We start from the raw sequence: 27,054 nt of genomic DNA on the forward strand, positions 1-27,054 counted from the left end.
TAATCTCAAAAAGTGAATTAGAAAGAAATTAAGGATGCCTTTCTGTGTCAGCCTCTGGCCTTACACACTTTCTCTCTCTCTCTCTCTCTCTCTCTCTCTCTCTCTCTCTCTTACACACACACACACACACACACACACACACACATTTTACATAAAAACTAAAGTAAATAATTACACAATATTTTAGGCAAGTAATTTAATAAGCAACAGAGATGCCTGAACATCTGACCATTTCTGTAATTTGGATAGACAGCTTATTCTCTTGGTCCATGCGCTGAAGCCTTGGCTCCCAGCTGTGGCACTAGTGTGAGATAGAAGTGTGAGAGAACATGGCCTTGTAGTGGCCTTCCAAGTTAGTCACTGTGGAAGATATTGGGACCCTGGGCAGCTTCATCTGTGTCTTTGCCCAGTCAGCATAAGGTGTGCAAGCCTGCTATAGTCTCCACCAACAAGAAAAAAAAGGGGGGGGTCAGATGGATGCATATGAAAGTTCTTAAGTTGTGAGCCAAAGGAGACTTGCCCTTATAATCTTCATGATTCCAAGCAGTTTGTTACAACAATGGAAAGGTAATCAACACCATTTAAAAAATAATATACCAATTTGCAACGCCACCAGCAGTGGAGGAGTGTTCCTCTTTCTCCACATCCTCGCCAACACCTGCTGTCTCCTGAATTTTTAATCTTAGCCATTCTGACTGGTGTAAGGTAAAATCTCAGGGTTGTTTTGATTTGCATTTCCCTAATGACTAATGAAGTTGAGCATTTTTTAAGATGTTTCTCCACCCTCCGAAATTCTTTAGGTGAGAATTCTTTGTTTAACTCTGTACCCCATTTTTTAATAGGGTTGTTTGGTTTTCTGGAATCTAACTTCTTGAGTTCTTTATATATATTGGATATTAGCCCTCTATCTGATGTAGGATTGGTGAAGATCTTTTCCCAATTTGTTGGTTGCCGATTTGTCCTTTTGATGGTGTCCTTTGCCTTACAGAAACTTTGTAATTTTATGAGGTCCCATTTGTCAATTCTTGCTCTTAGAGCATATACTATTGGTGTTTTGTTCAGAAACTTTCTCCCTGTACCGATGTCCTCAAGGGTCTTCCCCAGTTTCTTTTCTATTAGCTTCAGAGTATCTGGCTTTATGTGGAGGTCCTTGATCCATTTGGATTTGAGCTTAGTACAAGGAGACAAGGATGGATCAATTCGCATTCTTCTGCATGCTGACCTCCAGTTGAACCAGCACCATTTGTTGAAAAGGCTATGTTTTTCCCATTGGATGTTTTCAGCCCCTTTGTCGAGGATCAAGTGGCCATAGGTGTGTGGGTTCATTTCTGGATCTTTAATCCTGTTCCATTGATCTGCCTGCCTGTGACTGTACCAATACCATGCAGTTTTTAACACTATTGCTCTGTAGTATTGCTTGAGGTCAGGGATACTGATTCCCCCAGAATTTCTTTTGTTGCTGAGAATAGTTTTAGCTATCCTGGGTTTTTTGTTATTCCAGATGAATTTGATAATTGCTCTTTCTAACTCTGTGAAGAATTGAGTTGGGATTTTGATGGGTATTGCGTTGAATCTGTATATTGCTTTTGGCAAAATGGCCATTTTAACTATATTGATCCTGCCAATCCATGAGCATGGGAGGTTTTCCCATTTTTTGAGGTCTTCTTTCATTTCCTTCTTCAGAGTCTTGAAGTTCTTATCATACAGATCTTTCACATGTTTGGTAAGAGTCACCCCAAGATACTTTATACTGTTTGTGGCTATTGTGAAGGGGGTCATTTCCCTAATTTCTTTCTCAGACTGCTTATCCTTTGAGTATAGGAAGGCCACTGATTTGCTTGAGTTGATTTTATAACCTGCCACTTTGCTGAAGTTGTTTATCAGCTGTAGGAGTTCTCTAGTGGAGTTTCTTGGGTCACTTAGGTAGACTATCATGTCATCTGCAAATAATGATAGTTAGACTTCTTCCTTTCCAATTTGTATCACTTTGACCGCCTTATGATGTCAAATTGCCCGAGCTAGTACCTCAAGTACAATATTGAAAAGATAAGGAGAAAGGGGGCAGCCCTGTCTAGTCCCTGATTTTAGAGGGATTGCTTCAAGTTTCTCTCCATTTAGTTTGATGCTGGCTACCGGTTTGCTGTATATTGCTTTAACGATGTTTAGGTATGAGCCTTGAATTCCTGTTCTTTCCAAGACTTTAAGCATGGAAGGATGCTGAATTTTGTCAAATGCTTTTTCAGCATCCAATGAAAAATGACCATGTGGTTTTTTTCTTTGAGTTTGTTTATGGAGTGGATTGCATTGATGGATTTCCGTATATAGAACCAACCCTGCATCCCTGGGATAAAGCCTACTTGATCATGGTGGATGATCGTTTTGATGTGTTCTTGGATTCGGCTGGCAAGAATTTTATTGAGTATTTTTTGCATCAATGTTCATAAGGGAGATTGGTCTGAAGTTCTCTTTCTTTGTTGGATCTTTGTGTGGTTTTGGTAGAAGGAATTGGGTAGGGTTCCTTCTCTTTCTATTTTGTGGAATAGTTTGAAGAGTACTCTGGAAATCAGTCTGGCGGTTCCTCCGAAAACTGGGCACCTTACTTCCAGAAGATCCTGCTATACCACTCCTGGGCATATACCCAAAAGATTTCCCAGCATGTAATAAGGATACATGTTCCACTATGTTCATAGCAGCCCTATTTATAATTGCCAGAAGTTGGAAAGAACCCAGGTATCCCTCAACAGAAGAGTGGATGCAAAAAATGTGGTATATCTACACAATGGAGTACTATTCAGCCATGAGAAACAATGAATTCATGAAATTCTTAGGCAAATGGATGGAGCTGGAGAACATCATACTAAGTGAGGTAACCCAGACTCAAAAGATGAATCATGGTATGCACTCACTAATAAGTGGATATTAACCTAGAAAACTGGAATACCCAAAACATAATCCACACATCAAATGAGGTACAAGAAGAACGGAGGAGTGGCCCCTTGTTCTGGAAAGACTCAGTGAACAAAATCAGAACAGGGAAGTGGGAAGGGTTGGGTGGGAAAACGGGGAGGGAAGGGGACTGATGGGACTTTCGGGAAGTGGGGGTCCAGAAAAGGGGAAATCATTTGAAATGTAAATAAATATATCAATAAATTAAAAAAAAAGGAAAAAAAAGGATAAAGGTTAAAGTAGGTTTTATAAAGAAAAAAAAAGCTAATAGGCTTTGGAAAAAAATAATATAAAATTAAATTAAATTTAAAAAATCAAAATGTCAAGGTGAATTTTAGTAACTCCTGGAAACCAGTTTAAATGTTTATATTTCTCTCAACTACCATTTCAAAATCATCAGATATGATTACAACATCATACAAAACTAGAAATGATGTCTTTATTTGAGTAAGTACAGTTTATAAGTGTAATATTAATAAGACAATATTTATAAGCCATAGTCTGTTTTTCTTTTATTTTTGAAACTACAATTACATAATTATATTATTCTTTCCCCCTCTCTGTACTCTCAAATACTCCCATAACTCCTTCAAATCTTTTGCATTAATTCACTAATTATTATATACTGTGTGTGTGTATCCATAAATATAACCTGTTCAGTCATTACAATGTTGCTTATATGTATGGTTTTTTATGGTTGAGCATTGGTACTGGAAAACCAACTATAAACCATAGTCTTGATAACAAAGGACTTGGACAATCTGAAGTTGAAGTCACCTCAACTGTGTATAGCCTTACATATTTTCAGTGTCTACGCAAATGTCTGTTTTCAAGTTGGTTGATTACATTTTTCTAGCAATTGGTCTTTTTTTGCTTTGTTTTGTGGTTTTGTTTGTTTGTTTTTGTTTTGAAGGGCACAGTGTAATAGTTGCTTTTAAATGTTTGTTTAATAAATAATGCATTGAAGAAAACCCAAGTAATCTCTCAAGCGCTCTGGTGGTTCTTTTTTTGTACTGTAAACATGTAACATTTGCACATTTTGCAATGTTGCACCACAACAGCACCCACCTATTTCAAGATTATTTGCCCCCATACAATCCCAAGTGAAATGCTGATGGGATTCTTTTAATCCCTCCCCTCCACTGGACCTCTCACCTTTTTCACAAACCACTTTTATCCAAGTTTAGACCTAACACTGCTTTGGCTGCACAAAAATTCCAATCCTGCTAGGCAACAAGAAGGTCTTTAAATCTCCCAAGACAAGTTGATCTATTACAGTTTGTGTCAGTGACCTATGAAATTAAAGGTTACAAAAAGAAAGAAAATCTCCTAAAAGAAATAAAAAATTGATACTCCCAGATGTTGGGCCGCTCATACCACCAAGTAAGATCTATGTCCCCAGCAAATGGCTGTTCTCCAGGGCACTGCAGAAGAAGCAAGCACTTTATCTTGCAATTGTGTGAGCACAGAGGTGGGAAAACAATATATGTGAGGTCCAGGAGAAAGGCCACCACCCTTTCCAACATGAAAGAGTAATGATTTGGGCTTGCAGCCAACCAGAGATGCTAACCAAATGTTGCTCTTAGCGTCTGTTTCTCTAATGGGGCAATTTGGGAGAAGCTCAAAGCGTTAAGTATTCCCATTAATCTTCATAACACCTCTAGATGTAAACAGGTAGTAATGAGGACCATGGTCATTCTTCAAGGGAAAGAGGCATTGGTACAAAAGATTAAGATGTTAGACTGTTCTGTACGCGGTGACACAATTTAAAGGAACTATTCTGCTCCCATATTTTCTTCTCATTATGGAAATAAGAAGCAGCAGTTTGCTAAGGGGTAAACTTGGTTTACTTTTATGGCTATACTAGATAAAAATATGAATTTGTTACTCCTTGGTATTTCTGGAGTAAAATTAGACATTTGTTCCCAAGGTCTTGGAATAAAATTAGACATCACACATTCAAATGCAATAAGCCAGATCACTTTTATGAGTAATGTTATTGGGGGAATCCACAGATGCAGATGACTAATTCAAATCACAAAGCCATTGCCTTTGGCAGATGCCAGATGACAATGCTAAGGCCTGTTTATCCTTTCCTCCTCTAGATATCCAAATGGTTTTCTCTCTGTCTCGGAGTTTATGTCTTCTTGATTCTAGGACTGAAGACCCATCACTGGGTCACATCTCATCCCCCAGTGGCACATTATCCACAAATCACAAAACACACCAATCTGGTCTCTGAGGGAACAGTGAGATCCGTACCAGATGAGGCTGAGTGCCGCCGCCATGCAAAGTACTACAGTTCAGAGGGCGTTCAAGAAAAGGTCGAACCATCCAAAGCATATTAACTGAAAAGCTCATTTCATCTAGAGACACCATAAAATGTAACTGTGACCTCCATTAATTATGAAAGACGCAGGTGTTTTAAGATGACATTCTTTTAGAATAACTCAATTGGCCTCTGATGAATATGACTATAAAAGCAAAGAAAAAAGTCTACATTCTTATTTAACATGATAAGGCAGAGGTGTGCATGGAACTGAGAATTCAGTGTTTAAGGGAAAAAGGCATGGATGTCTCCCGAAAGAAATGCAGATCAAGATGCAAATGCATTCATAGAAAACATGTCAACAATGGAGACAAGAAACTCTTGCTGTTTAACAAAAGCTTGGTCTTAAGTTGGTCAGTCCTGGAACAATTTGAAGACAAAATATATTTCCTATACATTATCACAATACAAGTAAATCTGAGAAGGTTCTGCTGAGGGAAAATGTTGCCAGGCCTGTATCCAAGTCAACATTATTCTCTCTGCTTTGGCAACAGCACATTTCCTTCAGAGCGGCTGTCAGCATCCCAAAAGGACGCTGTGTGACACAAGGGTATTTGACAAGATAACCAAGTTTTCAGCTATATTAATAGATTTGAAAGTTTAAATATGTGAAATGGCTGGAAAGATGGTAGATATGCAATAAGAATCACAAAATGTTCCATAAAAAAATTTAAGTGTGAATCCTTAACAGATTTGTTCCTTTAACAAATGGAAGGAATTTGTAGGATCTTAATGACAGCTCTTACACCTGTTTAAAATGGTTATTTCTCACTCTGTTTGCTGACTGTAAGTTAATTCTAAGCCACCTGTATCTTTTTGTGTGCGTTCAAAATTATTCTAGAAAACATTTCTTCCTTGTGTTTCTTCACAGGTGTATTTAACAAGCCAAACATAAATTACATGTATGTTTAAATTAATATTTTTCATTCTTTAGTAGTTCTGTGGCAACCTAAACTTAAATTACACGCATGTTTTAAGTAATATGTTTTTATTTTTGGGTAGTTCCATGCAGTTATGTAATATATATTGATCATATCCACCCACCACCACATCCTCCCCAGCTCTGCCTAGTGCTCCTCACCCGGTCTTTCTCCCAGCTCAATATTCTTTCTTTCTTTGCTATCAGTAACAACCCTGAAAAGAGTTAGCACTGTGTCTATGTGCATGGGGTGCACTGGAGCATGAGCCAACGACCATAAATGGCTCTGTGTTGAGTGAATATAGTAAGGGTAACTTCCCTTACTCATGAGTCATGAGAGACTTCCTCTCTCATGAGTCTGGTGCATGTGTGATACGTGATGGAGACACATGCATTGGCTCCTCTGACAGAACTGGAAGCTCAGAGACATATGGTGCAAGTACAATGATAGTATTCTTCAATTGTTAATGTTTACATCACAGACATTTAATTTTGGGAGGTTTTTGATAATATATATTTTAAATGGGATAACAAGTACAAGTTTGGTCCAATCTTGATTATTTCTATACATCTTCAAAAACTCTAAACATTGGAGGTGAATAGATGTCTCTGTGTTAAGACCTCAGATGGTTCTTTCAGGAACCAATTACCTTTGGCAAGAGATCCACACCTCCCTGTATCACCAGCTCTATGTGATCTAACAGCCTCTTCTGTGCCTATGGGCACTGTACTTGTGAACAAACCTATATGCCCCCATAATAATAAAATATTTTTTATTATTTTAAAGAAAATGTTTAAAATATATAGTAAATACATTGTTGGAAGAAAAATTTTAAGTAGTTCTGATTTTATCTATTTGTTTTCTTTTCTCTATGTCTAGTACTCACTCATGCGTCATATCGGATCATTTAATTTTCTATCTACAAATGGGTATTTCAATTTAACCCTTAAAAGTGTCACATACTTGAAATAAGATTCAAAATTAATACTTATGCCCAACCATGTCAGTGGCACAGTGCTGTATTTAAATGACACGTTCATAAGGCATAAGTGGACACAGCTCAGGGCTAGAGCATTTGCTTACCATGAAAACAAGACACTAGGCTCAATCCCTCGAACTGAAGATTGAATCAGAAGATGGGAAGGCCACTCAGGGTTAGAGCACTTTGCAGCATGAGCAAGACCCCCAATCACAATGGTGTGACAAGACAAAGGGAAATAAGGCCTTGTCAGACGTTGTGGTGCACACATGTAATCCCAGCACACAGAAGTAAAAGACAGGACTGCCACATGAGTATGAGGCCAGCCTGGGGTACAAAGCAATACTGTTCCAAAAACAGCAAAAATAGAATCAGAACAAAGTGAAACAAATCCTCAAGAATATTTTTAAAGTAATAATAAAGGCCTCAGAAATAGAGAGCCAGCTTCTGATTTACCAAGGAAGGAGGGATGAAGGCAGATTTTAATGCTTCCATGAAGGAATCCAATATTATTAGCAAATTTCACAGACTGAGAGGAAAATCAGAGAAAGCTTTTCTGGAAAAAAAAAATATCTTGAACGAGAGTTACACATCAACGCTGTTAACAGCCACTCTAATCATTTGAACCTCCTTAGGCATTATATACAACTTGCAGCACTCTCAGGGTTGGATGACCCCGTGCTGACTGGATACACTAAAGGCACTGTGACTTCTTCTTCCATGCATCTGATACATATGTGACTTTTTATATCCCATTTTCTAGTCATCAGAGAAATTCAATGACTCAAAACAATTCCAACTGAGTCTTGCTGCCTCCTTTAGCCTGTGATTTCCTAGGAGTATTTGCCACTCTAATTATTTACATGTAAAATCATTTTTCTGGGCTCTGTTCAGTTACTGAATTATGAGCTTTCATCCTCATACGTCTTTGGGGAACAGAAGATTCCCTGCTCATCCACCTACATGCATGCCCCCACTGCATCCCACTGAAGTCTCGGACCCTCACCCTCAGATACCCGTTTTGTCATCAATCACTGTCAAGCCAAATTCTGAAAAATTATCTCTACCTGTTTCCTCTCCGTTCTCCATTCTGAAGGGCTAACTTCAAGTTCTTTCTGACCCGACCACAACCCCCACCAGAGTTTCTCATAATCTTGGCACATTTGGCTCACTGTGCAGTAGCAGCATTTCTTCATGCATGTGTGAGCACATGGACCCACAGGAGTGGGAATCTGGGACATCTCTCTGCTGCTGTCAGAAGGGATTCTCCATTGCCACACAGAACTGGATCTGAAAAAACCAAATAGTGAGTCTGAAAGGACTTCTACAGTCTACAAGTAGCAGGTAAGAGCCCTTGGCCTGAATGAAGGGTTGCCAATCCCTGTAGAAGTCTAATTCCCAGCTTTACCTTTGATCCAGGGTCCCCACCCATAGTCAGTTTCCTTTGTGAGTCACCTGTGTGTATTTGCATTCCAAGTTCTTCTTCCCAGACTCAGAAGTCCTGTAGTTCTCTGATGAGAACTGTCTACCAGTGTTCAAGGCATGTCCAAGGCTCACCTGGTTGGGGGCATTCTCAGTGTAGTCATCCTTGCCCCAGGTACCATCGAATTAGTTTACTGCTATTGTCCTAAGTGCCACTGAAGTTGTTCACAAAGAAATTACTAGTGTCTTTATCACACTTGCTAAACCAAAAGTCAGAAATCTATAAACCAGAGTAGAAAATATTTTACCTTTATGGCATATATATATATATATATATATATATATATATATATATATATATATTCACCTTGCAGTTACAGCTCCAAACTATCTGCAGTCAAGTTGCAAATGAACAGACAACTTTGTTTCAATAAAACTTTATTTGAAAGAGACAGAAAACAAACTCAAAGGCCACTATCAACCAACTCTTGCACTTGGAGTTGAATATGCTTCAGTTTCCCCAATACCTAAGATACTTCACAGCATACTGTAGCTACTAGTAATTCACCTAGTAAATACTAGGTAAAATAAGGGTCCTAAAAAGAAAGTATGTAAGTTAATACATTCTAATGAGCCCCACAGAACTGGCTCAGAAGAGTGTTCTCCTGGCACTCAAGGTATATCACATCCACACAACTTAATCACAACCACACCCTGCAATGGGGAGGCAGTGCCAGTGTAGCAATAGTTGACTCAAGAAGCCAGACTGATGCCCCAAGTATGAAGAATTAATTATTCTACTTATCTCAAGCTCAAGTCATCCCTGAGGATTACATCCTCAACTAGCCTGGACAGTACAAATATAAATTAATTTTGAATAACTGTATGGTCTTTAACACTCAGAAGGACAGTATAACCAAAGACTAAGAGAACTGGTCACAGTCAAAGGGACCACACTCCCTGGAGAAGTCTACGTGAGATATTATTTAGATAACTACATCTCGCTAATATTGCTCAGATCTAAGACTTCAGACCTTGGCAAACTGAAGCACCTGCAGTCATCTGAGGGAGACAGATCCACTGTTGTTCTAACCTAAAAATTAAATGATGGCTCACCTTAAACCATGCTAATGAAGCAAAGAATGTTAAGCACCAGTGCACATAGTGATACCAGCCCCGAGGAAGAAAAGATAGGACAAGAAAATGTAATTAAGTCCCAAAGTAAAGGGGAGGTCAGATAACAGAAAGGAGAAGGAAGGAGCAGCAGCATCCCTCCTCCATCTCCAGCTGCTTCTGCTAAGTCAGAATTAATGAGAACGCAGCCATCCCTTATGGCTGTCCCCTTGGGTTGCTTTGCATGGTGAGGCCACTGCTTCTTGGATTCACTCCCAGGCACTGTTTTCATCCCCTTGACATGTGTTACCTCTAATTTCATAAGCTTGACTAAAACACATCCTTCAAACTCAGGAAGAGACATATGTGTCTGCTGGAAGCTGAACTGTTGATCCTTAAGTATTTCTTCCTTTTTACTTATTTTTTTCCCATGTTGACTGTACCTACTTCCAGGAGCATGTAATATTACGATCTCTCCTCGCTGTGTTACAAATATGCTTATTTGCTGGTTTTTCTATTTTGTTCCATAGTCTAATGTACTATCACTTACATTTTATTTATTTATTTTATTTTATTAGATATTTTCTTTATTTACATTTTATATGTTATTCCCTTTCCTCATTTCCTATCCCCATTTCCCCTGCTCACCAACCCACCCACTCCACCTTCCCTGTCCTGGCATTCCCCTCCACTGGGGCATCGAGCCTTCTACTTTCTCTCCTATAAGCATTTCTGTTTGTTTTTAATGATACAATACTTCCAGCAAGTTAAATCTCCAGTAAAACTTTAAAGTAAAAACAAGGATTATAGCTATTTGAAAAACAAAAAACAAAAAGCAACAACAACAACAACAACAACAAAACAAAAAAACAGAGAATGGCATTAGGCAATTTTGCTAAAGTTAACTTTACCTGAATCTAAACTAACCTCTCTCCCTGACACATCTTCATAAGAAGTAGTAGAATGTTTGTTTGTGAGGAGGGGGATAAAAAGCAACCCTCATTTTAATTTAGCCGAAGTCTGCCTTGTTATTGGCATAGTCTTATAAGAGCACATGCTTTCTTAAAATAATTCATTGGGAGATTATTAGGGACACAAAACTCCAGAGTCCTGGCTTCTTATGGGAAAAGCTAGATTCAACTTAAGACAAATCATCTAAAGAACCTGCTCTAGACAAATCATCTAGAAACTGCCAGGCAACCATGGTCTAGGAACAGGACATTTAACCAAATGTATACATTGTTTTCTAGCTTAAAAGAACAACTTATAAATATGTCCTTTTTCAATTCCCAGACATACACACACTGAAATTATTTAACCAATCACTGTGATTTCTAAAGAAAACTAACCTTTTCCTTAGGAGCACTCAGGTTTTCAACTGAATTAATGACTTTTAAATTTTTTTCCTGTTAAAACACAGAACCAAACAAAATGCCATTCTGATTCGTAATCTATACTCTTCTCTATGCAGAAATAGGAATATCATCAGCTATCTAGAAGAGTATTTACTGATTACAAAGGTTATTTAGAGACTTCTCTGCATTGCTCTCAAGTATGAGTTGTAATGATCAAGTGTGCAGAATATGCACCCATAGAGTGAATGGTCCTGACACCAGGTCAGTGAACGAGGTATGCTGCTATGGCTGATCCACACTGGAGGCAGGTGTGTAAGGGGTGGCACTATTGGTTGTCCTCACACTAAATCATGTGTATAGGAGGCTTACCCAGACCCATCATCTCTCTACTTGGCATAGTCACAGTATTACCGTTTCCTGATAGACTTCTGAATGAATAAAAACCAAATATTTCCTGAAAAACGAATCACTAGATTTGTTATCAATCACAATTATCATCTGATCCACTGGATTCTGGGTCTCCATTTCACCACTTGACTTAAAAAGTGGTTAAGTAAGCTGGACTGAGGATGAGGGTTGGCTTGTGAGCACTGTCTGGGTTCATGCTGACTAAAAAAAAACACAGGTAAAAATATAGCCCTCAGTGAGTATGTTCTACATTACACTGAAGACTTTAGAAGAAGAATGAAAGTGTAAGATGTTAAATATGGAAAGTAAATAATTGATAGCCTATGAAACAAATAGAGTTTAAAGTAAAAACATCATAAAACAAGACACAGGGGAAACAATGCTTTCCCTTTTGAAAGCCATTTTGAAGAAGTGTCCAAATAGGCACACACAAAACCACAATGTCTTCCCTGTTCAGTGGTGAAGACCCTATGGGAGCTTTCATGATGCATTCTTTCATGACAAGTACACAGCATTTTGTGGTATTAAATGTAGCTGACTTGCAAGTAACTGGTACAACACACCTAGTCAACTGTCATAGGCAATCGCCATTCAAATTCAACACATAAAAATATAGATACAGATACAGATACAGATCCATGTCGTGTCTATAGATCATTGCTTGCAACCCCTTAGATTGAATGTAGAGCACAAGAAGAACTCATTTGCAAAATATAAATGTTATCACCCTCTCTTACATCTGCTGCTACATTTGTATCTACAGGAAATCTGAGACTTGTAGCTTGTGAAGTATTATTACTGCCATACATTTTACAATTATCCACACAAACACTGCAAGCGATTGTATACTCTCTTGCTTTGATTTTCCTTTCTTTTTTTTTCATTCCATGAAATTGATTTTGGCAGGTTTTGTAACACGAAATACACATATACCAGATGCATATTATCCTAAGAATAGAAACCCATGGAAGTCAAATACCAGAAGCAAATAATAGAAAGGTGAATTGCAACTGTCTTTGGAAGTGCTGATTTTCTAATGTCTTAAAGCATTTTCTACATTTCCTTTGAGGGAAGACGGCTAAGTGTGATAGTTGCAAAGATGAACATTATTAAATTGCAAAGAAGCAAGAGTAATGCAGGATTTGAACACCAATGCATTCAAACTCATATGAAAGTCAACATAGACCTTGGAAATCGTTATTGAATGAAGTTTTCTGGAAATTGCATGGATTCCCATTCATATCCCTTCTAGTTGTATGTATGGAGTGCCTAAGAACTTATTTTCCATCTTCTTCACAATGAGCTCATCAAAGAGTGCTAAGGATCGTTAACTGACTTCAATCTCAGTGACATAGAGCATCCCCAGTTTAAAGAGAAGCAACATCTAGTACTAAGGAGGAACAAAATAAAAACACCCATTCTATTTTTCCACAGCTCATATATTTAAACCATTCATGGTTTCTGAAAAACACACATGTTATCCAAACGTGTTTTGCTAGGTCATTGCTTCCCAAATAAGAACCTGAGCGCTAGGCTATTTTTAAAGTTTGATAAGTGGTCAGACTCCCTCTCAAACATTCTGAGCCTAATCCCACCAATTTTTTTGATGCATTTTCTCCCTTCTTCCTTTGGGGTTATCTGCCTGAAATGCTGATGTGCATGAATGTGGATTCATGTGGAAAGTGCAGAGTTTCCTCACACTGCAGGCTGGCTGGGAGCTTGTTAATGTAGCTAGAGTTTGTCATGGACTGTTTCCTTAATCCTCACAATAGATGATAATAATCATACCAAGTTTACAGATAAGAAAATTAGGCTCAGAAGTCGACTTTGGGTCACAGAACTTGGAAAGCCCAGCTTAGTCCTCTCTTTCTCATTTGTCAAGTAGCTACAATGTATTAAACATTGTCTAAAATACAGACCATAGCCATTGTCCCTAGGGTCTCCAGGCTCCCAAAGCCTACTTTCTGTAAAATATCATGTTTTGATTACCTGAAATTCAGGTGTCACCGAGAATACTGTATTTCACTGTCTTTATTCTAGGAACCACACCACATTACCCACCAGGGTGACTCAAGCACTGGTCCATTGCAAAGCAATGCTAAGTAGACCAGCAGAGCTGCTCAGATGAAGATGGCCAAGGATGGTTTTCCATTGAGAACCATCCCTAGTTGCTACTGCACCCAGAGCAGGCACAGGAGCTTGTCACAATCTATGGTTTACTCTGTGTCTTATTACGTCCCTTAAGAGAAGCTTGTGTCTTGACCAAATGTCAAATTTTCCAGTCCTCCAGAGCTGGTGGAGATTCTTGAGTCAAGCTAATCGAAAAAGCCTTTAAAAATGGTTTGAAAGATAACTGAGTTATATAGGAGGAACACTGTTTGGGACATATCTGGACCTGCTTTTGAGGAAAGGGCCTCTTCTGCTTGGGTCACAGTTAAAGGCAAGCCTTGAGATACCTTTTCATGTTTGTTCCAAATGTAACATCTGGAATAAACCTGAGGTCATTCTACATCTGTTTTCTTAAAATTTTCTCAGACATACACAAAGGAACAAATCCAATCTTAGTGATGAGCTTGTCAATGAGTCTGGTATCTTTGGGTTTCTACAAGGAGGAAGGAACTGTGCTACATTTTAGGAAACCTGTCAAACAAAAAAGGCTTGAAGCATCTGTTACCTAGGAAGAGGGGGACACTTGTGAGGAAGTAATAGAGTACCCCTAACATTGCAGTGATAACAACTGACCCTTGGATTCTAATGGAGCCACGTAAAGTAGACAATGTAGAAGTTCAAAACAAGTAGAAGACATTGGGTTGGGACCTTCTCTAAGAGAACAATACCCACAAGAAGAAAATTTGGAATAGGCTGACTGAGGAGTAGACAGTACATTGGAAAAATTCGAACCTAATCCCAGAGGCAAGAGAATATACTTAATAGCTATGGGAAGCTTAAATAATTCCATAAGCCTAGACCATGTGGGAAATTATGAGAGACATGGGACATCAAGGCAGATGCTGGCAGTCAAACCAGACACTCAGCTTTTATCCAATGGTGCTCCCAAGAGCAGTCATTATATAAAAAGAGGATTTTGTTAACTGTGGTTTCAAAAGGAAAAGAAAATCTAGACACCAGGAGGCCAACCTAAAACCCTTGTAATATATAGCACACACTCTCCTTTAAAGAGTGGGCTGAGATTGGCATCAGAAACTCCCTAGTCATATCGATGGGAGAGTGTGAGGAAAAAGGCACCAAGAATTTGTCTGGCTCACACCCACCCTTCCTTCACAACCATCCAAAGTGACACCTACCCAGCCCTGTGACCTCAGTCCACCTACTATCCATTTTCTGACAGTTCCAGTTACCTATCATACTATCTAAACAACGGAGCATACATTGCGGCTCCTCAGAACCAACAGGTGAGCTGTAGTGTCATAGAGTTCATGATCCCTCATGTCCTCCCCAAATGCTCTGAAATAGAATCTGAAAGAAGATGATTCTAGGAGAAATACTATGTTTAACTAGAAAACCCAGAACACAATTTACACTGAACTTCACTCAGGTCTATGTAGGAATTTTACAAATTCTCGATCTACAAAATTGCTGTCTTACAATGTAGAAAAGCATTTGAGATGACAGAGACATGAACAATCGGTTGTTCCAGGTGCCTTCCTCTAGTTCCAGAAGAATTCATATTTACATACGGCACATTTCTGAATGTAGGAATTACATACATTTTCAGAGGAGATATCAGTGAGGATGACAAAGACAACTCTAAATGTGTGGGCAGGGCTCCTGTGCCCAGATGCACACAGAAGCTGACTCCACACAGGAATCTGCTTTGTCTCTCCTCAGGGTAAGCAGAGTCATGACAATATTTCCCTTGATATCTCAGCTTCCTGGCAATGGGTAATTCAATGTCAGCAAAATGTCCGTGGAGGGTGTGCAGAAGCACATGGACGCCTGTGGTCTCTAGAATTTTATGGACAAACATGCAGATAAGTGAAGACCATGTCTCTAGAATTTTATGGACAAACATGCAGATAAGTGAAGACCATGTTTCATCAGCTCAGATGGCCTGGGTCTGAAACAGGGGCCCATCTCTCACAGGGTCCATAGCTCTGTACAAATTTATTTACTCCCTGTCTCACTTTTTTCATGTCTAAAGTAACTTTGTCTCTTTTAAAGTAAGCCCAGAACCCTGCTGGGAATCTCCTCTGAAATTCTGGGCTGACCTATTTCATGAGTTCAGATCCCAAGAGTTGCTGCAGCATGGGGGAGGGGCGCTGACCCAGGTTTGCAGTGAAGAGCACATCTGTTCCCTCTCTGAGGATGAACCACATCCATGTATATAGCACTACATCCTTAGATGAAATTACATTATTCAGTACACATTGATTTCAGCCAGGAAACCCAGGTGTCATGCATAAATGTACAGTGAAGTCAGAAAATCAGAAAATGCCCGTGGAGGGCAAACAGCATCTCTCACCTTGCTCCTACGACAAGTTCTCTCTGTCCTGGGTCAAATGTTAACCTCGAGAAATCCACAGCATTCTCGGCTCTGAACTCCCGTAACCAGGGGCCAATTTCTAAACATGAAAATAAAAAAGAAACAAATAAAAAATGTAAAAACAAGAAAAGCAAAACAAAACAAAAAGAATGACCTGCCTCCAGGATGACAGAGAGGGCAGGTCAGGAAGCAGGAAGAGTGATGAGGACTTGGAGGTTCCCTGGTGCCATCATTAGATGCCCCTGGAGGCTTTTGTCAGGATATCATATGATTCATACATTAACCTGAAAAACACAGAGGGTGGCCACCCAATAAAGAACACTGCAGTCGCAAGACTTGGTTGTGATTTACAAGCCAGATGTGTGGTTTCCTTTGGCTGCAGATGAGCATTCACAGGACCCATCAAAGGAATGCAGAATGGGAAGAACCATTTCTCCTGAGACCCCAGGGCTGAGGCTTACATACTCACCCCACTGGGCTTAGAACCAAGGACAAAGCATGGCTATCTTTGCCTTGCCAAATGAGTATTTCCATAGTGGGTCATTTCGATTTCAATTTTGGCCCTGCAACTAGACTTTGTTAGCCACATTTGGTCCTTTATAAATGAGAAATTTGCAGCTACTCCTAGCACTCATTTGCATTATTTCTAAGGGAAATCAGGAAACAGCCACTCTTAATGATACTGGCACTTTTCAAAAGAAGCACTATTAACTCCTGTTAGAAGGCCTCCAGCCCAAGACCTCGTGGTTTTGAGTTTTGCTTCCTTCACTCTGGTTGTCCAGGCACTGCTGCATACAGGGTAGAGAAAGGGAGATTTCACCAGGGACTATGTGACATTCCTCAGGTAGAGGATAAAGTGGTTGGGCTCTCCAGATAAGGCTAGGTCAAGAAAAGGAAGCCCTGCTGGAAAGGGGAGTTGTCCATTTTGTGATTTTCACTGTGATGAAATCAGAGCTCTGAAGGGCCACGTACCTCCTTTGAACTGTGCCTTTTTCCTGGCACTGAAGAAACATGCAGTGCATTGCTTGCCAGTTTCAGGATACCTTCTCCTCCTCCTTGGCAACCAACCATATAATCAAATGCCCGTTTTCTTTGATTTAGTGTTTGAATAATATCATACTGACTAGATAGGCATATGCCAACTGTCAAACCAATGCTATTATTGCTTGAGAAAAAAAGGCTATAACATTTTTCAATAGACACTGAAGATAAAAGCAGATCTACTGTGGAAAACTTGTCACATAACACATGAAACAGAGGTAGCCTTGTGCATGGATTGCAAAATATCTTCATTATTACTTATTGAGGAATTGATATTAATAGAAAAGTATTTTGGTCTAAGGTTATAAAAATTTTATTTTTGAAAGCTTAATGTAAACACTATCCTGTTTTTTTTTTTTTTTTTGGTATTTTACACACATTTTCCATGTTTACCACTAATTGATTAAAAAAAAACTATTCATTTATAACTATGTAACTACAAGACAGCAGTACTATAAAACTTTATTAGTAAATGATCCTTCTAAGAACTTATAATACAGTTAGGCAACAGTGTTAATATCTGTATAAACATAAACATACTTTATAAGTGTTTATAGAGCTGTAGAAATTTTACAACTACAGAGAGGAGAGGCTAGTGGGCCCAATGGAAGGAAAGAGTCATCCAGAATCTTAGGGCAGCTGTCCTAGAGGAACAGGCAAGGGAGAAATATGGAGACACAGTATCCCTCTGTTCTGATCTCATGTCATGATGCTTACCCAAATAAAGAGTCCACATATATTAAGAAGACTGTTTTGTTTGTTTTAATGATTTTTATTCATTTTTATTTTATATGGATTGGTATTTTGCTTACATGTATGTCTGTATGAGGAAGTTGGGTTGCCCGGAACTGGAGTTATGTACAGTTATGAGTCTCTGTGTGGGTCTTAGGAACTGAATTCAGGTCCTCTGGAAGAGCAGCCAGTGCTCTTAACTGCTGAGCCATCTTTCCAGCCTATCATCTAACCATGTTTATTCTAAGACGAAGACCATGTATTCCCACTAGCCCTACATCATCTAGGCACACTTAATCTAACATGAAATGAATACCATGGTGTCTCTCTCTCTCTCTCTCTCTCTCTCTCTCTCTCTCTCTCTCTCTCTCTCTCCATATACATATATGTGTGTGTGTGTGTGTGTGTGTGTGTGTGTGTATGTGTGTATAAAATATTATATAACCATTCTTACTCTAACAGTAAGTACTCCCAGGTGATGGTTAATGAAAACCAACGTGCTGGTGACTACAACATGGAAATGGTGCCTTTTATGTGGTAGCCATTGAGTAAGTTCTGAATTTAAAGACTAGGGATTAGTGAGTCCATTCGGGAGTCAGTGAATTAAGGAGGAAGAGTGAAGAGAAACGAAAGTAACCTCAGTTTAAGAAACACTGGACTGGAAATCAAGACGTGCACTTACACATAAGCTATAGGGAAATTCACATTCAGTCTGGGTTTTGTAACAGATGAGAAAACTCTTTCAAGTTTTCAAGTGAGCACTTAACGTATTGAATCAATGATTCTGGAAGTAGACTTGGCACACTGACAAAGAGGGTGCTCTGGAAAGTGTAAAGAAGGAGAAGAAGAGTATTAGATATTAAAATACTAAATACCATAGACTTTAGGTGGTAGGCATGAAAAAAGAAATGAAAGAGGTGTGTGAGGGTCTCATTAGTCTGACTGGTCATGGAGTGAGACCAAAGTGGAAAACTTAAGAAATATTTTCAGGTTAAACCAAGAAGTCAATATTCAGGAGGCACGGCTTGATTTACTGACAGATCATAGGTCAGCAACCACGAGAAAGTCTCCCACTAAAGCTGACAGGTGGAAGGCAGACTGCAGAGGCATCTTCATAATCACGCAGACCAGAAGAGCTGAAATAATATGTAAGTTCACAAGCATCAGCATTCATGTAGACGCCCAGAAAGAGCCCTGATCCCGTCTTGCAGGATGGAGGGTGTATATCACTTCATTCACTGTAACTTACAGGTTCCAGAGCTGAGGACTCAGGTCCTATTCCAAATACAAGATGGGGAAAAAATTCACAAAGCCAAGGTTGACCTTGCTGCTGGTGGTGGCAATATACGAGCCAAGTAAGAGCAGAAAAACTTATTACAAATATCAGAAAACAATCAGCTAGTTTGTTTGCCATGCACCCAAGGAAAAGTGGAATAATGCCCAATAGGAGTGGGATGAAGAGAATCACTTCAGGTTGAGTTTCTAGTCTGAGCAACAACAAAATGGCGGTGCTTCTGAAAACACCCTCAAGACATAACAAGAAGCTGAGTAAAAAGAGGAAAATGAGCTAAGAGTATAGCAGTCAATGCTGTTTTATTTCATTACAATAAATGAGCTTCCCATGCCCAACCCCCAAAAAGCAAACTGTGTCCTTCTCAGGCAACACTCACTCAAAATTGACCAAACTGTACCATTTCTTCATTTTGATTGTCCATTGTATTCCTCACCCACATTAGTCTGCCCCACCTTTGCACACCATATACCATATTTCTTACTGAATCTGTCAATGTCCTTGTGAGAATTTCTACACAGACCAACATTTCCAACTAAACCCCTGAATTCACAAACCACACCATCTCAATGTTCCCTGAAGGCCAGTGTCACAAGACATTATCCTCTCCTGGCAACCAAAACCCTGATTTTCCCACAATCTCATCCCTTTAAATTTCTTTATTCCCTTCCTAAGTCAGTCCTTTCCCCTTCAATGTCTCTAATATAACTAAGCCTCTTCCCTCCAACATATACAACTCTATCTAGTGTTCCCAACTTTAAAAGTGCTTTAAAGCTTATTTGGTTGTGCTAATTTGCTATTAACAGCACATCAACTAATTGGATAATGATCTCCAACATATGGCATGCTTAAGAAGCAACAAGATTAGGTTTATGTGCATTAAGACAAAATCTATAAGGAATATATAATGCAAAATGTCAGCAGTTATTTCAGACAAAAGGATAAGGCTCCCCAACTCAGTTTGAGGTTGTCATTATCACGATAATCTAGGTAGTAAGGCTGAATCAATAGCATTATAAGACCAGAATCTGAGAGATCAGCTGAAAACACACCTTAAATTATGTTGAAGATATGTATATGGTATCAGCAAATCAGAAACATGTGTGTACATACAAACACACATAGAAACATATACATGTACACAAAAATACATATGGATGCATCCATACACAAGTATACACATTTACATATACATGCATGTGCTCATATGAGACAGAGGGAAATAGGCTTATCTAACAAATATGAGAATGAACCTGCAATCTAAGCATCATATAATATACATTTTACTTTCTTGATAGTAGATGTCAGTAACAGCAATGACTTATTATCAATATTGACTTCCAGATTTATAAAATGAAGAGAAACAGAGTAGCTAGGCAAATTCAGGTCAACATGGCTCAAGAGAGGAGACTCTAGAACCTGGACAGGATAGACAAGAAAGTAGACAGAGCAAGGCTGGAGCACTCCTTCCTCCTCTGATACTGCTGGAAGATTTATATAACAAAAGAGAACTTGAATAACGGCTAAAGAGGTCATTGCAGGTAGGGAAGTAACAAAATACCTACAAATTCAAACTGAATACCTCCTGTATCATTTATGACACTTGAGGAACACCCTGAACAACCCAATCTTAATACAAACATAATTACTGACACATGTCTTCTGATAACTGTCTGCCACAAAGTCAGGCGTGTAAATTTGTGCGTTCTTATGGCGGCGTAAGCTCATGGGTTATATTTTGTCAATATTTTACCAGAAGTGTACAATTTTTGCTTTTAAAAGAAATATTGCTTGGACTTTCAAAAAAACTATTTTTAGCAACACGAATTAATAAATTTGGTCAGAAGTAATTAGGGGCCTTAAACTGTGTGCTGAATAGACATGCAAGACAGTACCCATTCATTATATGGGATGGAAAAACAGAAAAGAAAAAAAAAAAAAACGTTATCTCAAACAAGCAAAAGGCCTTCTAGGTAATAATAAGCTATGCTGAGAAACTTTTGAAATATGAAAATATGGCCACAAAGGGAGGGGGGTCTTTGTACTGAGGAGCAGCTCTTGATCCAAACAAGACAGCGAATCCAGGCTGGGTGTGTGACAGCCTGCAGCATGAACTCCAAAGCAGCCCACCTTGGCTTGATTTGTGATCATGGAGAAGGGTGGCTAAGGACTGGCATGTGGCAGCTCCAATTTCCTCCCTCATTCTTTCGCTCTTCAGTCTATTGTGGGGACAGATAAAATGTTTCAAAAATCTATACAAATTTGAAATTCAGGCTGGAATTAGAATCACAATGAACACTCAGTGAAGACTCGGGATAATAGGAAAATCTTTCCCAAGCCACAGAAAGAAAGCGACATGCATCAGATGAAGATATTAAAGCCCAAAGCAAAACCTACTATGCGTATGTCTCCTGAAGCTACTTGGCTGACTCTGCCATGGAAGCTGGGTATAGAGAATATGTGACAGGACTGCGGGCTCCAAACTAGCTAAAGCACAGTCTCCGCGGGACGGTTGGTTCTAGGTTCTGTTACAAACAGCTCATGACTCTGAATCTCCATATTTCTCTCACTGCTGCTTTATCATAGGGGCGAAAATTGAAGCACAGTGAGAGAAGTCATGCTTAGATCAAAAGCCAATGGCACACAAACTCGACAAGTCACGGGGCTGTATTATGAAACCTCAACAGACATAAAATTGCGGCAGCACATTTCCAAAGTAGGAAAAGGAAATACAGCAACCTCGTCATTTCAAGAGTAAATTTAGTCCTATTGATACATTGTTAAGCAAAATCAATACCCACTTGGTTTTCAACTGCAGACTAGGCAATAGTGAATCGCGACCTCAGGAAGCTGGTCTCAAAAAGCTGGGCTCCTTCAGCCTGCACACAATAGCTGCTGATTTTTCTATTTTTAATATCAATAATGATCTGTATATCAATTAGGATCTGAAGGGGAGCACTTTCAGAGGTGGGGCGGGGAACACTCATGCAATTCAAGTATGACAACCTGAGTTTGTCTGATGCCCAGAAGCCACATAGAAATTCCTATACACCAGGCACACATTTATAATGTCAGTACCTGTACAGAAAGGAACGGTAGAGGCACAGAATCGTCTGAAGTATATAGGCCAGTTTGTCTTGCCTACTCAGTGAAAAACAACAAAGGGCATTTCGTCACACTATATGGAAGGCAAAGACTGGTCACCGAGGTTGTTGTCCTCTGACCTCTATGTTAATGCTATAGCACACTCATACACACACACACACACACACACACACACACACACACACACACACACCATTTACCATGCCCACTATCCAGGTTTTACAGTTCAAATGTTTTGTAAATATTAAGGATGAACATGCCCACCATGTACTGATCTGCTTTATTGAGACGTGGAAGGTTCTGCAAGAATACAGGATTGACTGAGCTGAACTGAATAGCTACAGCCCCATGCAGTCAACGCTGAGTTCCTGATGTGTGAATGTAGTTCATGGGAGGTACGTGAACCAGACACTGTGCTGAGCGTTCGAGGGCTGGCTCTCGGCTGTTGCTGGCACCCCAGAAAACAGACTGCAGAGTTGGAACACAGAACAGTTCAGAAAGTCTTTTGCTCACTTTGCCTAAGGTATAAAAAGGCAATCTTACCTCAAAGATAGTTAATACCCTTTAGAGTTGGCAAGCCTCTTTCTTTTGTGAAGTTCATTTGCAGATTCAGTGCATTGCATAACTTGCCCTATCAATATAATCTAAGCTAAGACGATGATTAAAAGCCAAGGGAGTGAAATGTTTTAAGCCCATAACAAGAATAGGATAGCGTGCCTGTACTGGTTCACTTTACCTGCTTGCTAAATGTGACCCTTTCTCTTACAATTCCCTTTTCTAGACAAAATTCCATGTCATATGCAAAAGTCAAGTTCCCTTTGAGCAGCAGTCAGTGTTACACAACAAGAATCACCTCTAAAACTAAACTCACGAGGACCTCAATCCACTAACATTATGGGTGTGTCTATCTAGAAGGATGTCAGAACAAAATATTTATTTCATCAAGGACCAGCCATCCCTCCTCACTTACTCAGCTAAGAGGGACCAATACCTTCTGAAACCACTCTTAATCTGAGATTCCCTTCATTTTCTATAATTTCTCTACCCTTATGACAAATACTTAAACTACCTTAGAAGATAAATGTCAATAACTCAAAAGAGGTTCAGGCAGCTATTGGCTCAGGGACATCTAAATTCTCCATGGTTCACTCAGACACACCTGTCAAGAGGTAATAATACAAAGTTCTCAGAAAGATGCTTCAAGGAACATCTTGTAAATAGATCTGCCTTTCCTTCTTATAATTGCTTAGGCCTTTGTAATTTTCAATTTTACTAAATCCCTTGTTGTAGTTTCCTTAAACTATGGATCAACTTGGCTGGCCATTGGCTTTAATTGCTAGCAACTCTCACAAGAAGCAATGCATGGTCAACATTAAAGAAAACAGTAGTGGGGATATGTGTGTGGAGTGAGATCTTGAAACTCTAGGCTAGGATTAGCCTGAAACCACCAGCCCTCCCAGATACAGCTAGTTCCCATACTGATTTGTCTTAAATTTGTGCGTCTGTCCTACAGAAGGGTCTTCATCTTGCATTGTGACCCATAACATATGACTGTAAGCTATAAAATATAATTGCAAAATCTTAATGTTGTGCCAGGGGACATTACAAAGTAATTTCCTTTAGATTTATGACTTTAGAATTACAAACGCTGCTAATATGACTAGAATCGGGAAAATGTGCACTTTCTATTTAATGGGTACTATCTTTCTCCGCCACCTTTCTCTTCCAAACTTCATCCTAGGAGTAGCCAGAAAGGCTGCCCTGTAAGCTATGGTAACCTCAAGTCTGACTAGGGCTAAGAGAGGCAATCAGTTCTAAGTAATATCAAGGATGGTATAGCAGTGTATGAAGGCTGCTTAGTTCACATCATCAAACGAGATACACATTGCCACAATCATAGAGTTCAACTTTACAAAACTCCACTTGCTTAAGCCATGATGCTCCTCCTTCTGCCCCTTCCACAAACCTTATGTTCAGTTTTTTTTCTTTCTCCTGTTACCAGGAAATCACACTCTAATGTTATATACCACCTCTGCAGAATTCAGAAGCAAGCTATGAGAACTCAAGAGACACACCACATTATTAAAAGAAGTCTCCCTGCTTGAAGAAATGTCTAATAAGTCCCAAGGTGGCCTCTTGGCGTAGTACAGATTTCAGGTATATACTAGAACCAGAACAAAACATGCTTTCCAAGACATGCCCACATTTTCCCCAGAACTTATCATTATGACAATCTGCAAAAACAATTGTGGGAAATCTAGTTATTCATTTATGTTGTCATGAATATTTATGAAGTTCCTGCTATATAAAAGAGACTACTGTAGTTACTGACTGGGAAACAAAGTCACATTTATAATTTAGCTTCAAAGGAATAGATGCATACACAAGAAAGATAAGCTGAAAAGGTGATAAGTGCTTCCATAAAGCTCTGTCCAACAAAAATACTATACATGCCATGTGGAAAATTTTAGTGGCCACATAATAAGGTAATAAATAGGTAAATTAATTCTAGACTTTAACTCAATTTACTGAGAATATTTTGATGCTACCCAAATAAACATTCATGTGGATATTTTTACTGCTTATCTAGAATGTATTTGAAATTCAATGAGTATATCTTCAGTGGGGGGAGGGGGGGACGGCAGAGAGAACATGCTTCCATGGGGATCTGAAATGTGTAGGCATTCACATGCGTGAGAGTGCGAGTGCCTGTGGCTACTTAAGGCTAGCCTTGGTTTCTTAGGAGCTATACACAGTGGGTTTTGTTTCATTTATTTATTCATTCATTTGTTTATTTATTTATTTATTTTTGAGGCAGTCTCTTACCAGGAACTAGGATTTTCTGATATAGGCTTGGTGTGCTGGCCAGCAAGCACCCACAATCAGCTCTCTTTATCTCTATGGCAACTAGGATTAAAGCTACACCCCCATGCCCAGCTATTCATGTGAGTGGGAGAATCAAACATTATTTAAATTAAAAAGAGATCCAAGTTCTATTTAGTAGCATCACAATGAACATTATCATGCTAAGAGAAATAAGCCAGATGCAAACAACTACTACATGCTCAATTACATACTCTTATGGTACTATGATAAAACACCATGATCAGGGAATCTTATAGAAGGAAGAGTTCATTCAGGCTTTTGGCTAAAGAATGATAAATGTCCATCATTATCACATGGAAGGATTAGGCATGGCAGGAGAAATGGAGGCTAGAGCAGGCAGCTAAGAACTTGCATCATGAAGCCACAAACACAAAGCAAGAAAACAAATGAGAAAATCCAGTCTTTAAACTCTCAAAGGCAATACCCATTGACATAGACGACTGCTTGGCAAAATAGGTGAACCTATGTGAGAGATTCTCTCTCAAACCATCATGGGTGTTTTCTTTCACACAAAGAATCTAAGTTTAAATGTAGAAGGAAGTATGAGATGTAGTAAGATGCTTAAAGGGAGGGAAAGAAGGGAAATGAATAAAGCAAGACACAGAGGTGCAAATATTCAGTATCACAAATTTTTTTTCATATGGAGATGCTAGACAGATTGCAGACATAGTGATAGATAGATAGATAGATAGATAGATAGATAGATAGATAGATGATTATAGGGAGACAGATAGTGAGATAGATAATAGATAGATTGTTAGATAATAGATAAATTGATAGATGATAGACACATGATAGTGAGATAGAATAGATGATAGATATATGTAATAGCCAAATAATAGGTGATAGATTGATGAATGACAGATAGTGAGATAGACAGTAGATTGAGTGATAGATAATAAATCTATTGATAGATGATAGATAAGTGATAGATAATAGAATAGATGACAGATATAGACAATAGACAAATAATAGATGATAGATTGATGAATGAAATATAGATAAATAGGAAGATAAATGATAGATGCAAATGTGTATCTAAATCTGCATGCATATGTGCGTACACATATATAAACAGACATAGAAACTGGAAGGGCTAGGAGGGTAGACATAACTCAGAGATTAAGCATGCATACTATTCTAGCAGAGAACCTGAGCTTGGTGTCACAAAACACATCAGGAGATTCACCACCGCATATAATTCCAGCTCTCAGAGATCCGCACCCTCTTCTGGTTCCTAGAGGCACATACACCCATGTGCAGATACTCTCCCTAAACACACACATATGTACATAATTTTAAAAATCTTTAGAAGGACCAAAAAGAAGTTGAGATGGGAGATGAGTTCAAGGGACAACCAATGCTCTGTGTGCATAATGATGTCAGAGTGAAACCTTTTATGTTGATCATTTAAAAAATATAGAGAAAAATAAATATTCTTAAAATTAAAAATGTATGCCTTGAGTGGCTAGTGCAGATTTATGAGACTCCTGTCCCTTTAGCCCCAAGGCAGCCACCTTCTTTTGAGGAGGCGATAGGTTTATGACTGGAAAACAGAGCAATGGCATCCATCCACCATGGACTTAGTAACATTCATTGCCATCGCCCTTCACGCGAGTGACAGACCCCCAAGTCCACGAATGGAATAAGACAGATATGATACTAATTTTTCCTTCAGACGCTTGCATAAAAAACAGTAAATTACCAACAGACTAGAATACTTAACACATGCTTCATTCTAATACCCATTATTCTATTGAGTAAGTACCACTAATATTCAGAGAAGAAAGCTAGACTGCAGTCTGGGACAGATAAATCTTTCAGGAAGCTGGAAATAAGCACAGTTACATCCATTGCCATGTGTGCCCCGATTCATTATGAAAGCCACACAGAGAGAAGAAATCACATTCCTGGACTCAGTTGGCCCCACGGACCTCCCGACATATGGAGTTACTCAAAGGCAGCCAATCCCTAGCTGCCAAGCTGCACCGTCTGCTTACACTGGCTTTCTTTGTTCTCGGGA

The 27,054-nt window shown here is 39.1% G+C and overlaps 1 protein-coding gene across 1 annotated transcript in view; it reads right to left on the reverse strand.

The window, feature by feature from the left end:
- The window catches only part of Sema5a (semaphorin 5A), a 453,217-nt gene that overhangs the window by 220,615 nt on the left and 205,548 nt on the right, over window positions 1-27,054 (reverse strand). The window contains exon 4 of the mRNA XM_052159481.1: window positions 15,956-16,055. Coding sequence (XP_052015441.1) covers window positions 15,956-16,055 — 100 coding nt within the window. The remainder of the gene's footprint in view (window positions 1-15,955; window positions 16,056-27,054) is intronic.

The sequence above is a fragment of the Apodemus sylvaticus genome, chromosome 16 (genome assembly GCF_947179515.1).
Source record: "Apodemus sylvaticus chromosome 16, mApoSyl1.1, whole genome shotgun sequence".
Lineage (NCBI taxonomy): Eukaryota > Metazoa > Chordata > Mammalia > Rodentia > Muridae > Apodemus > Apodemus sylvaticus.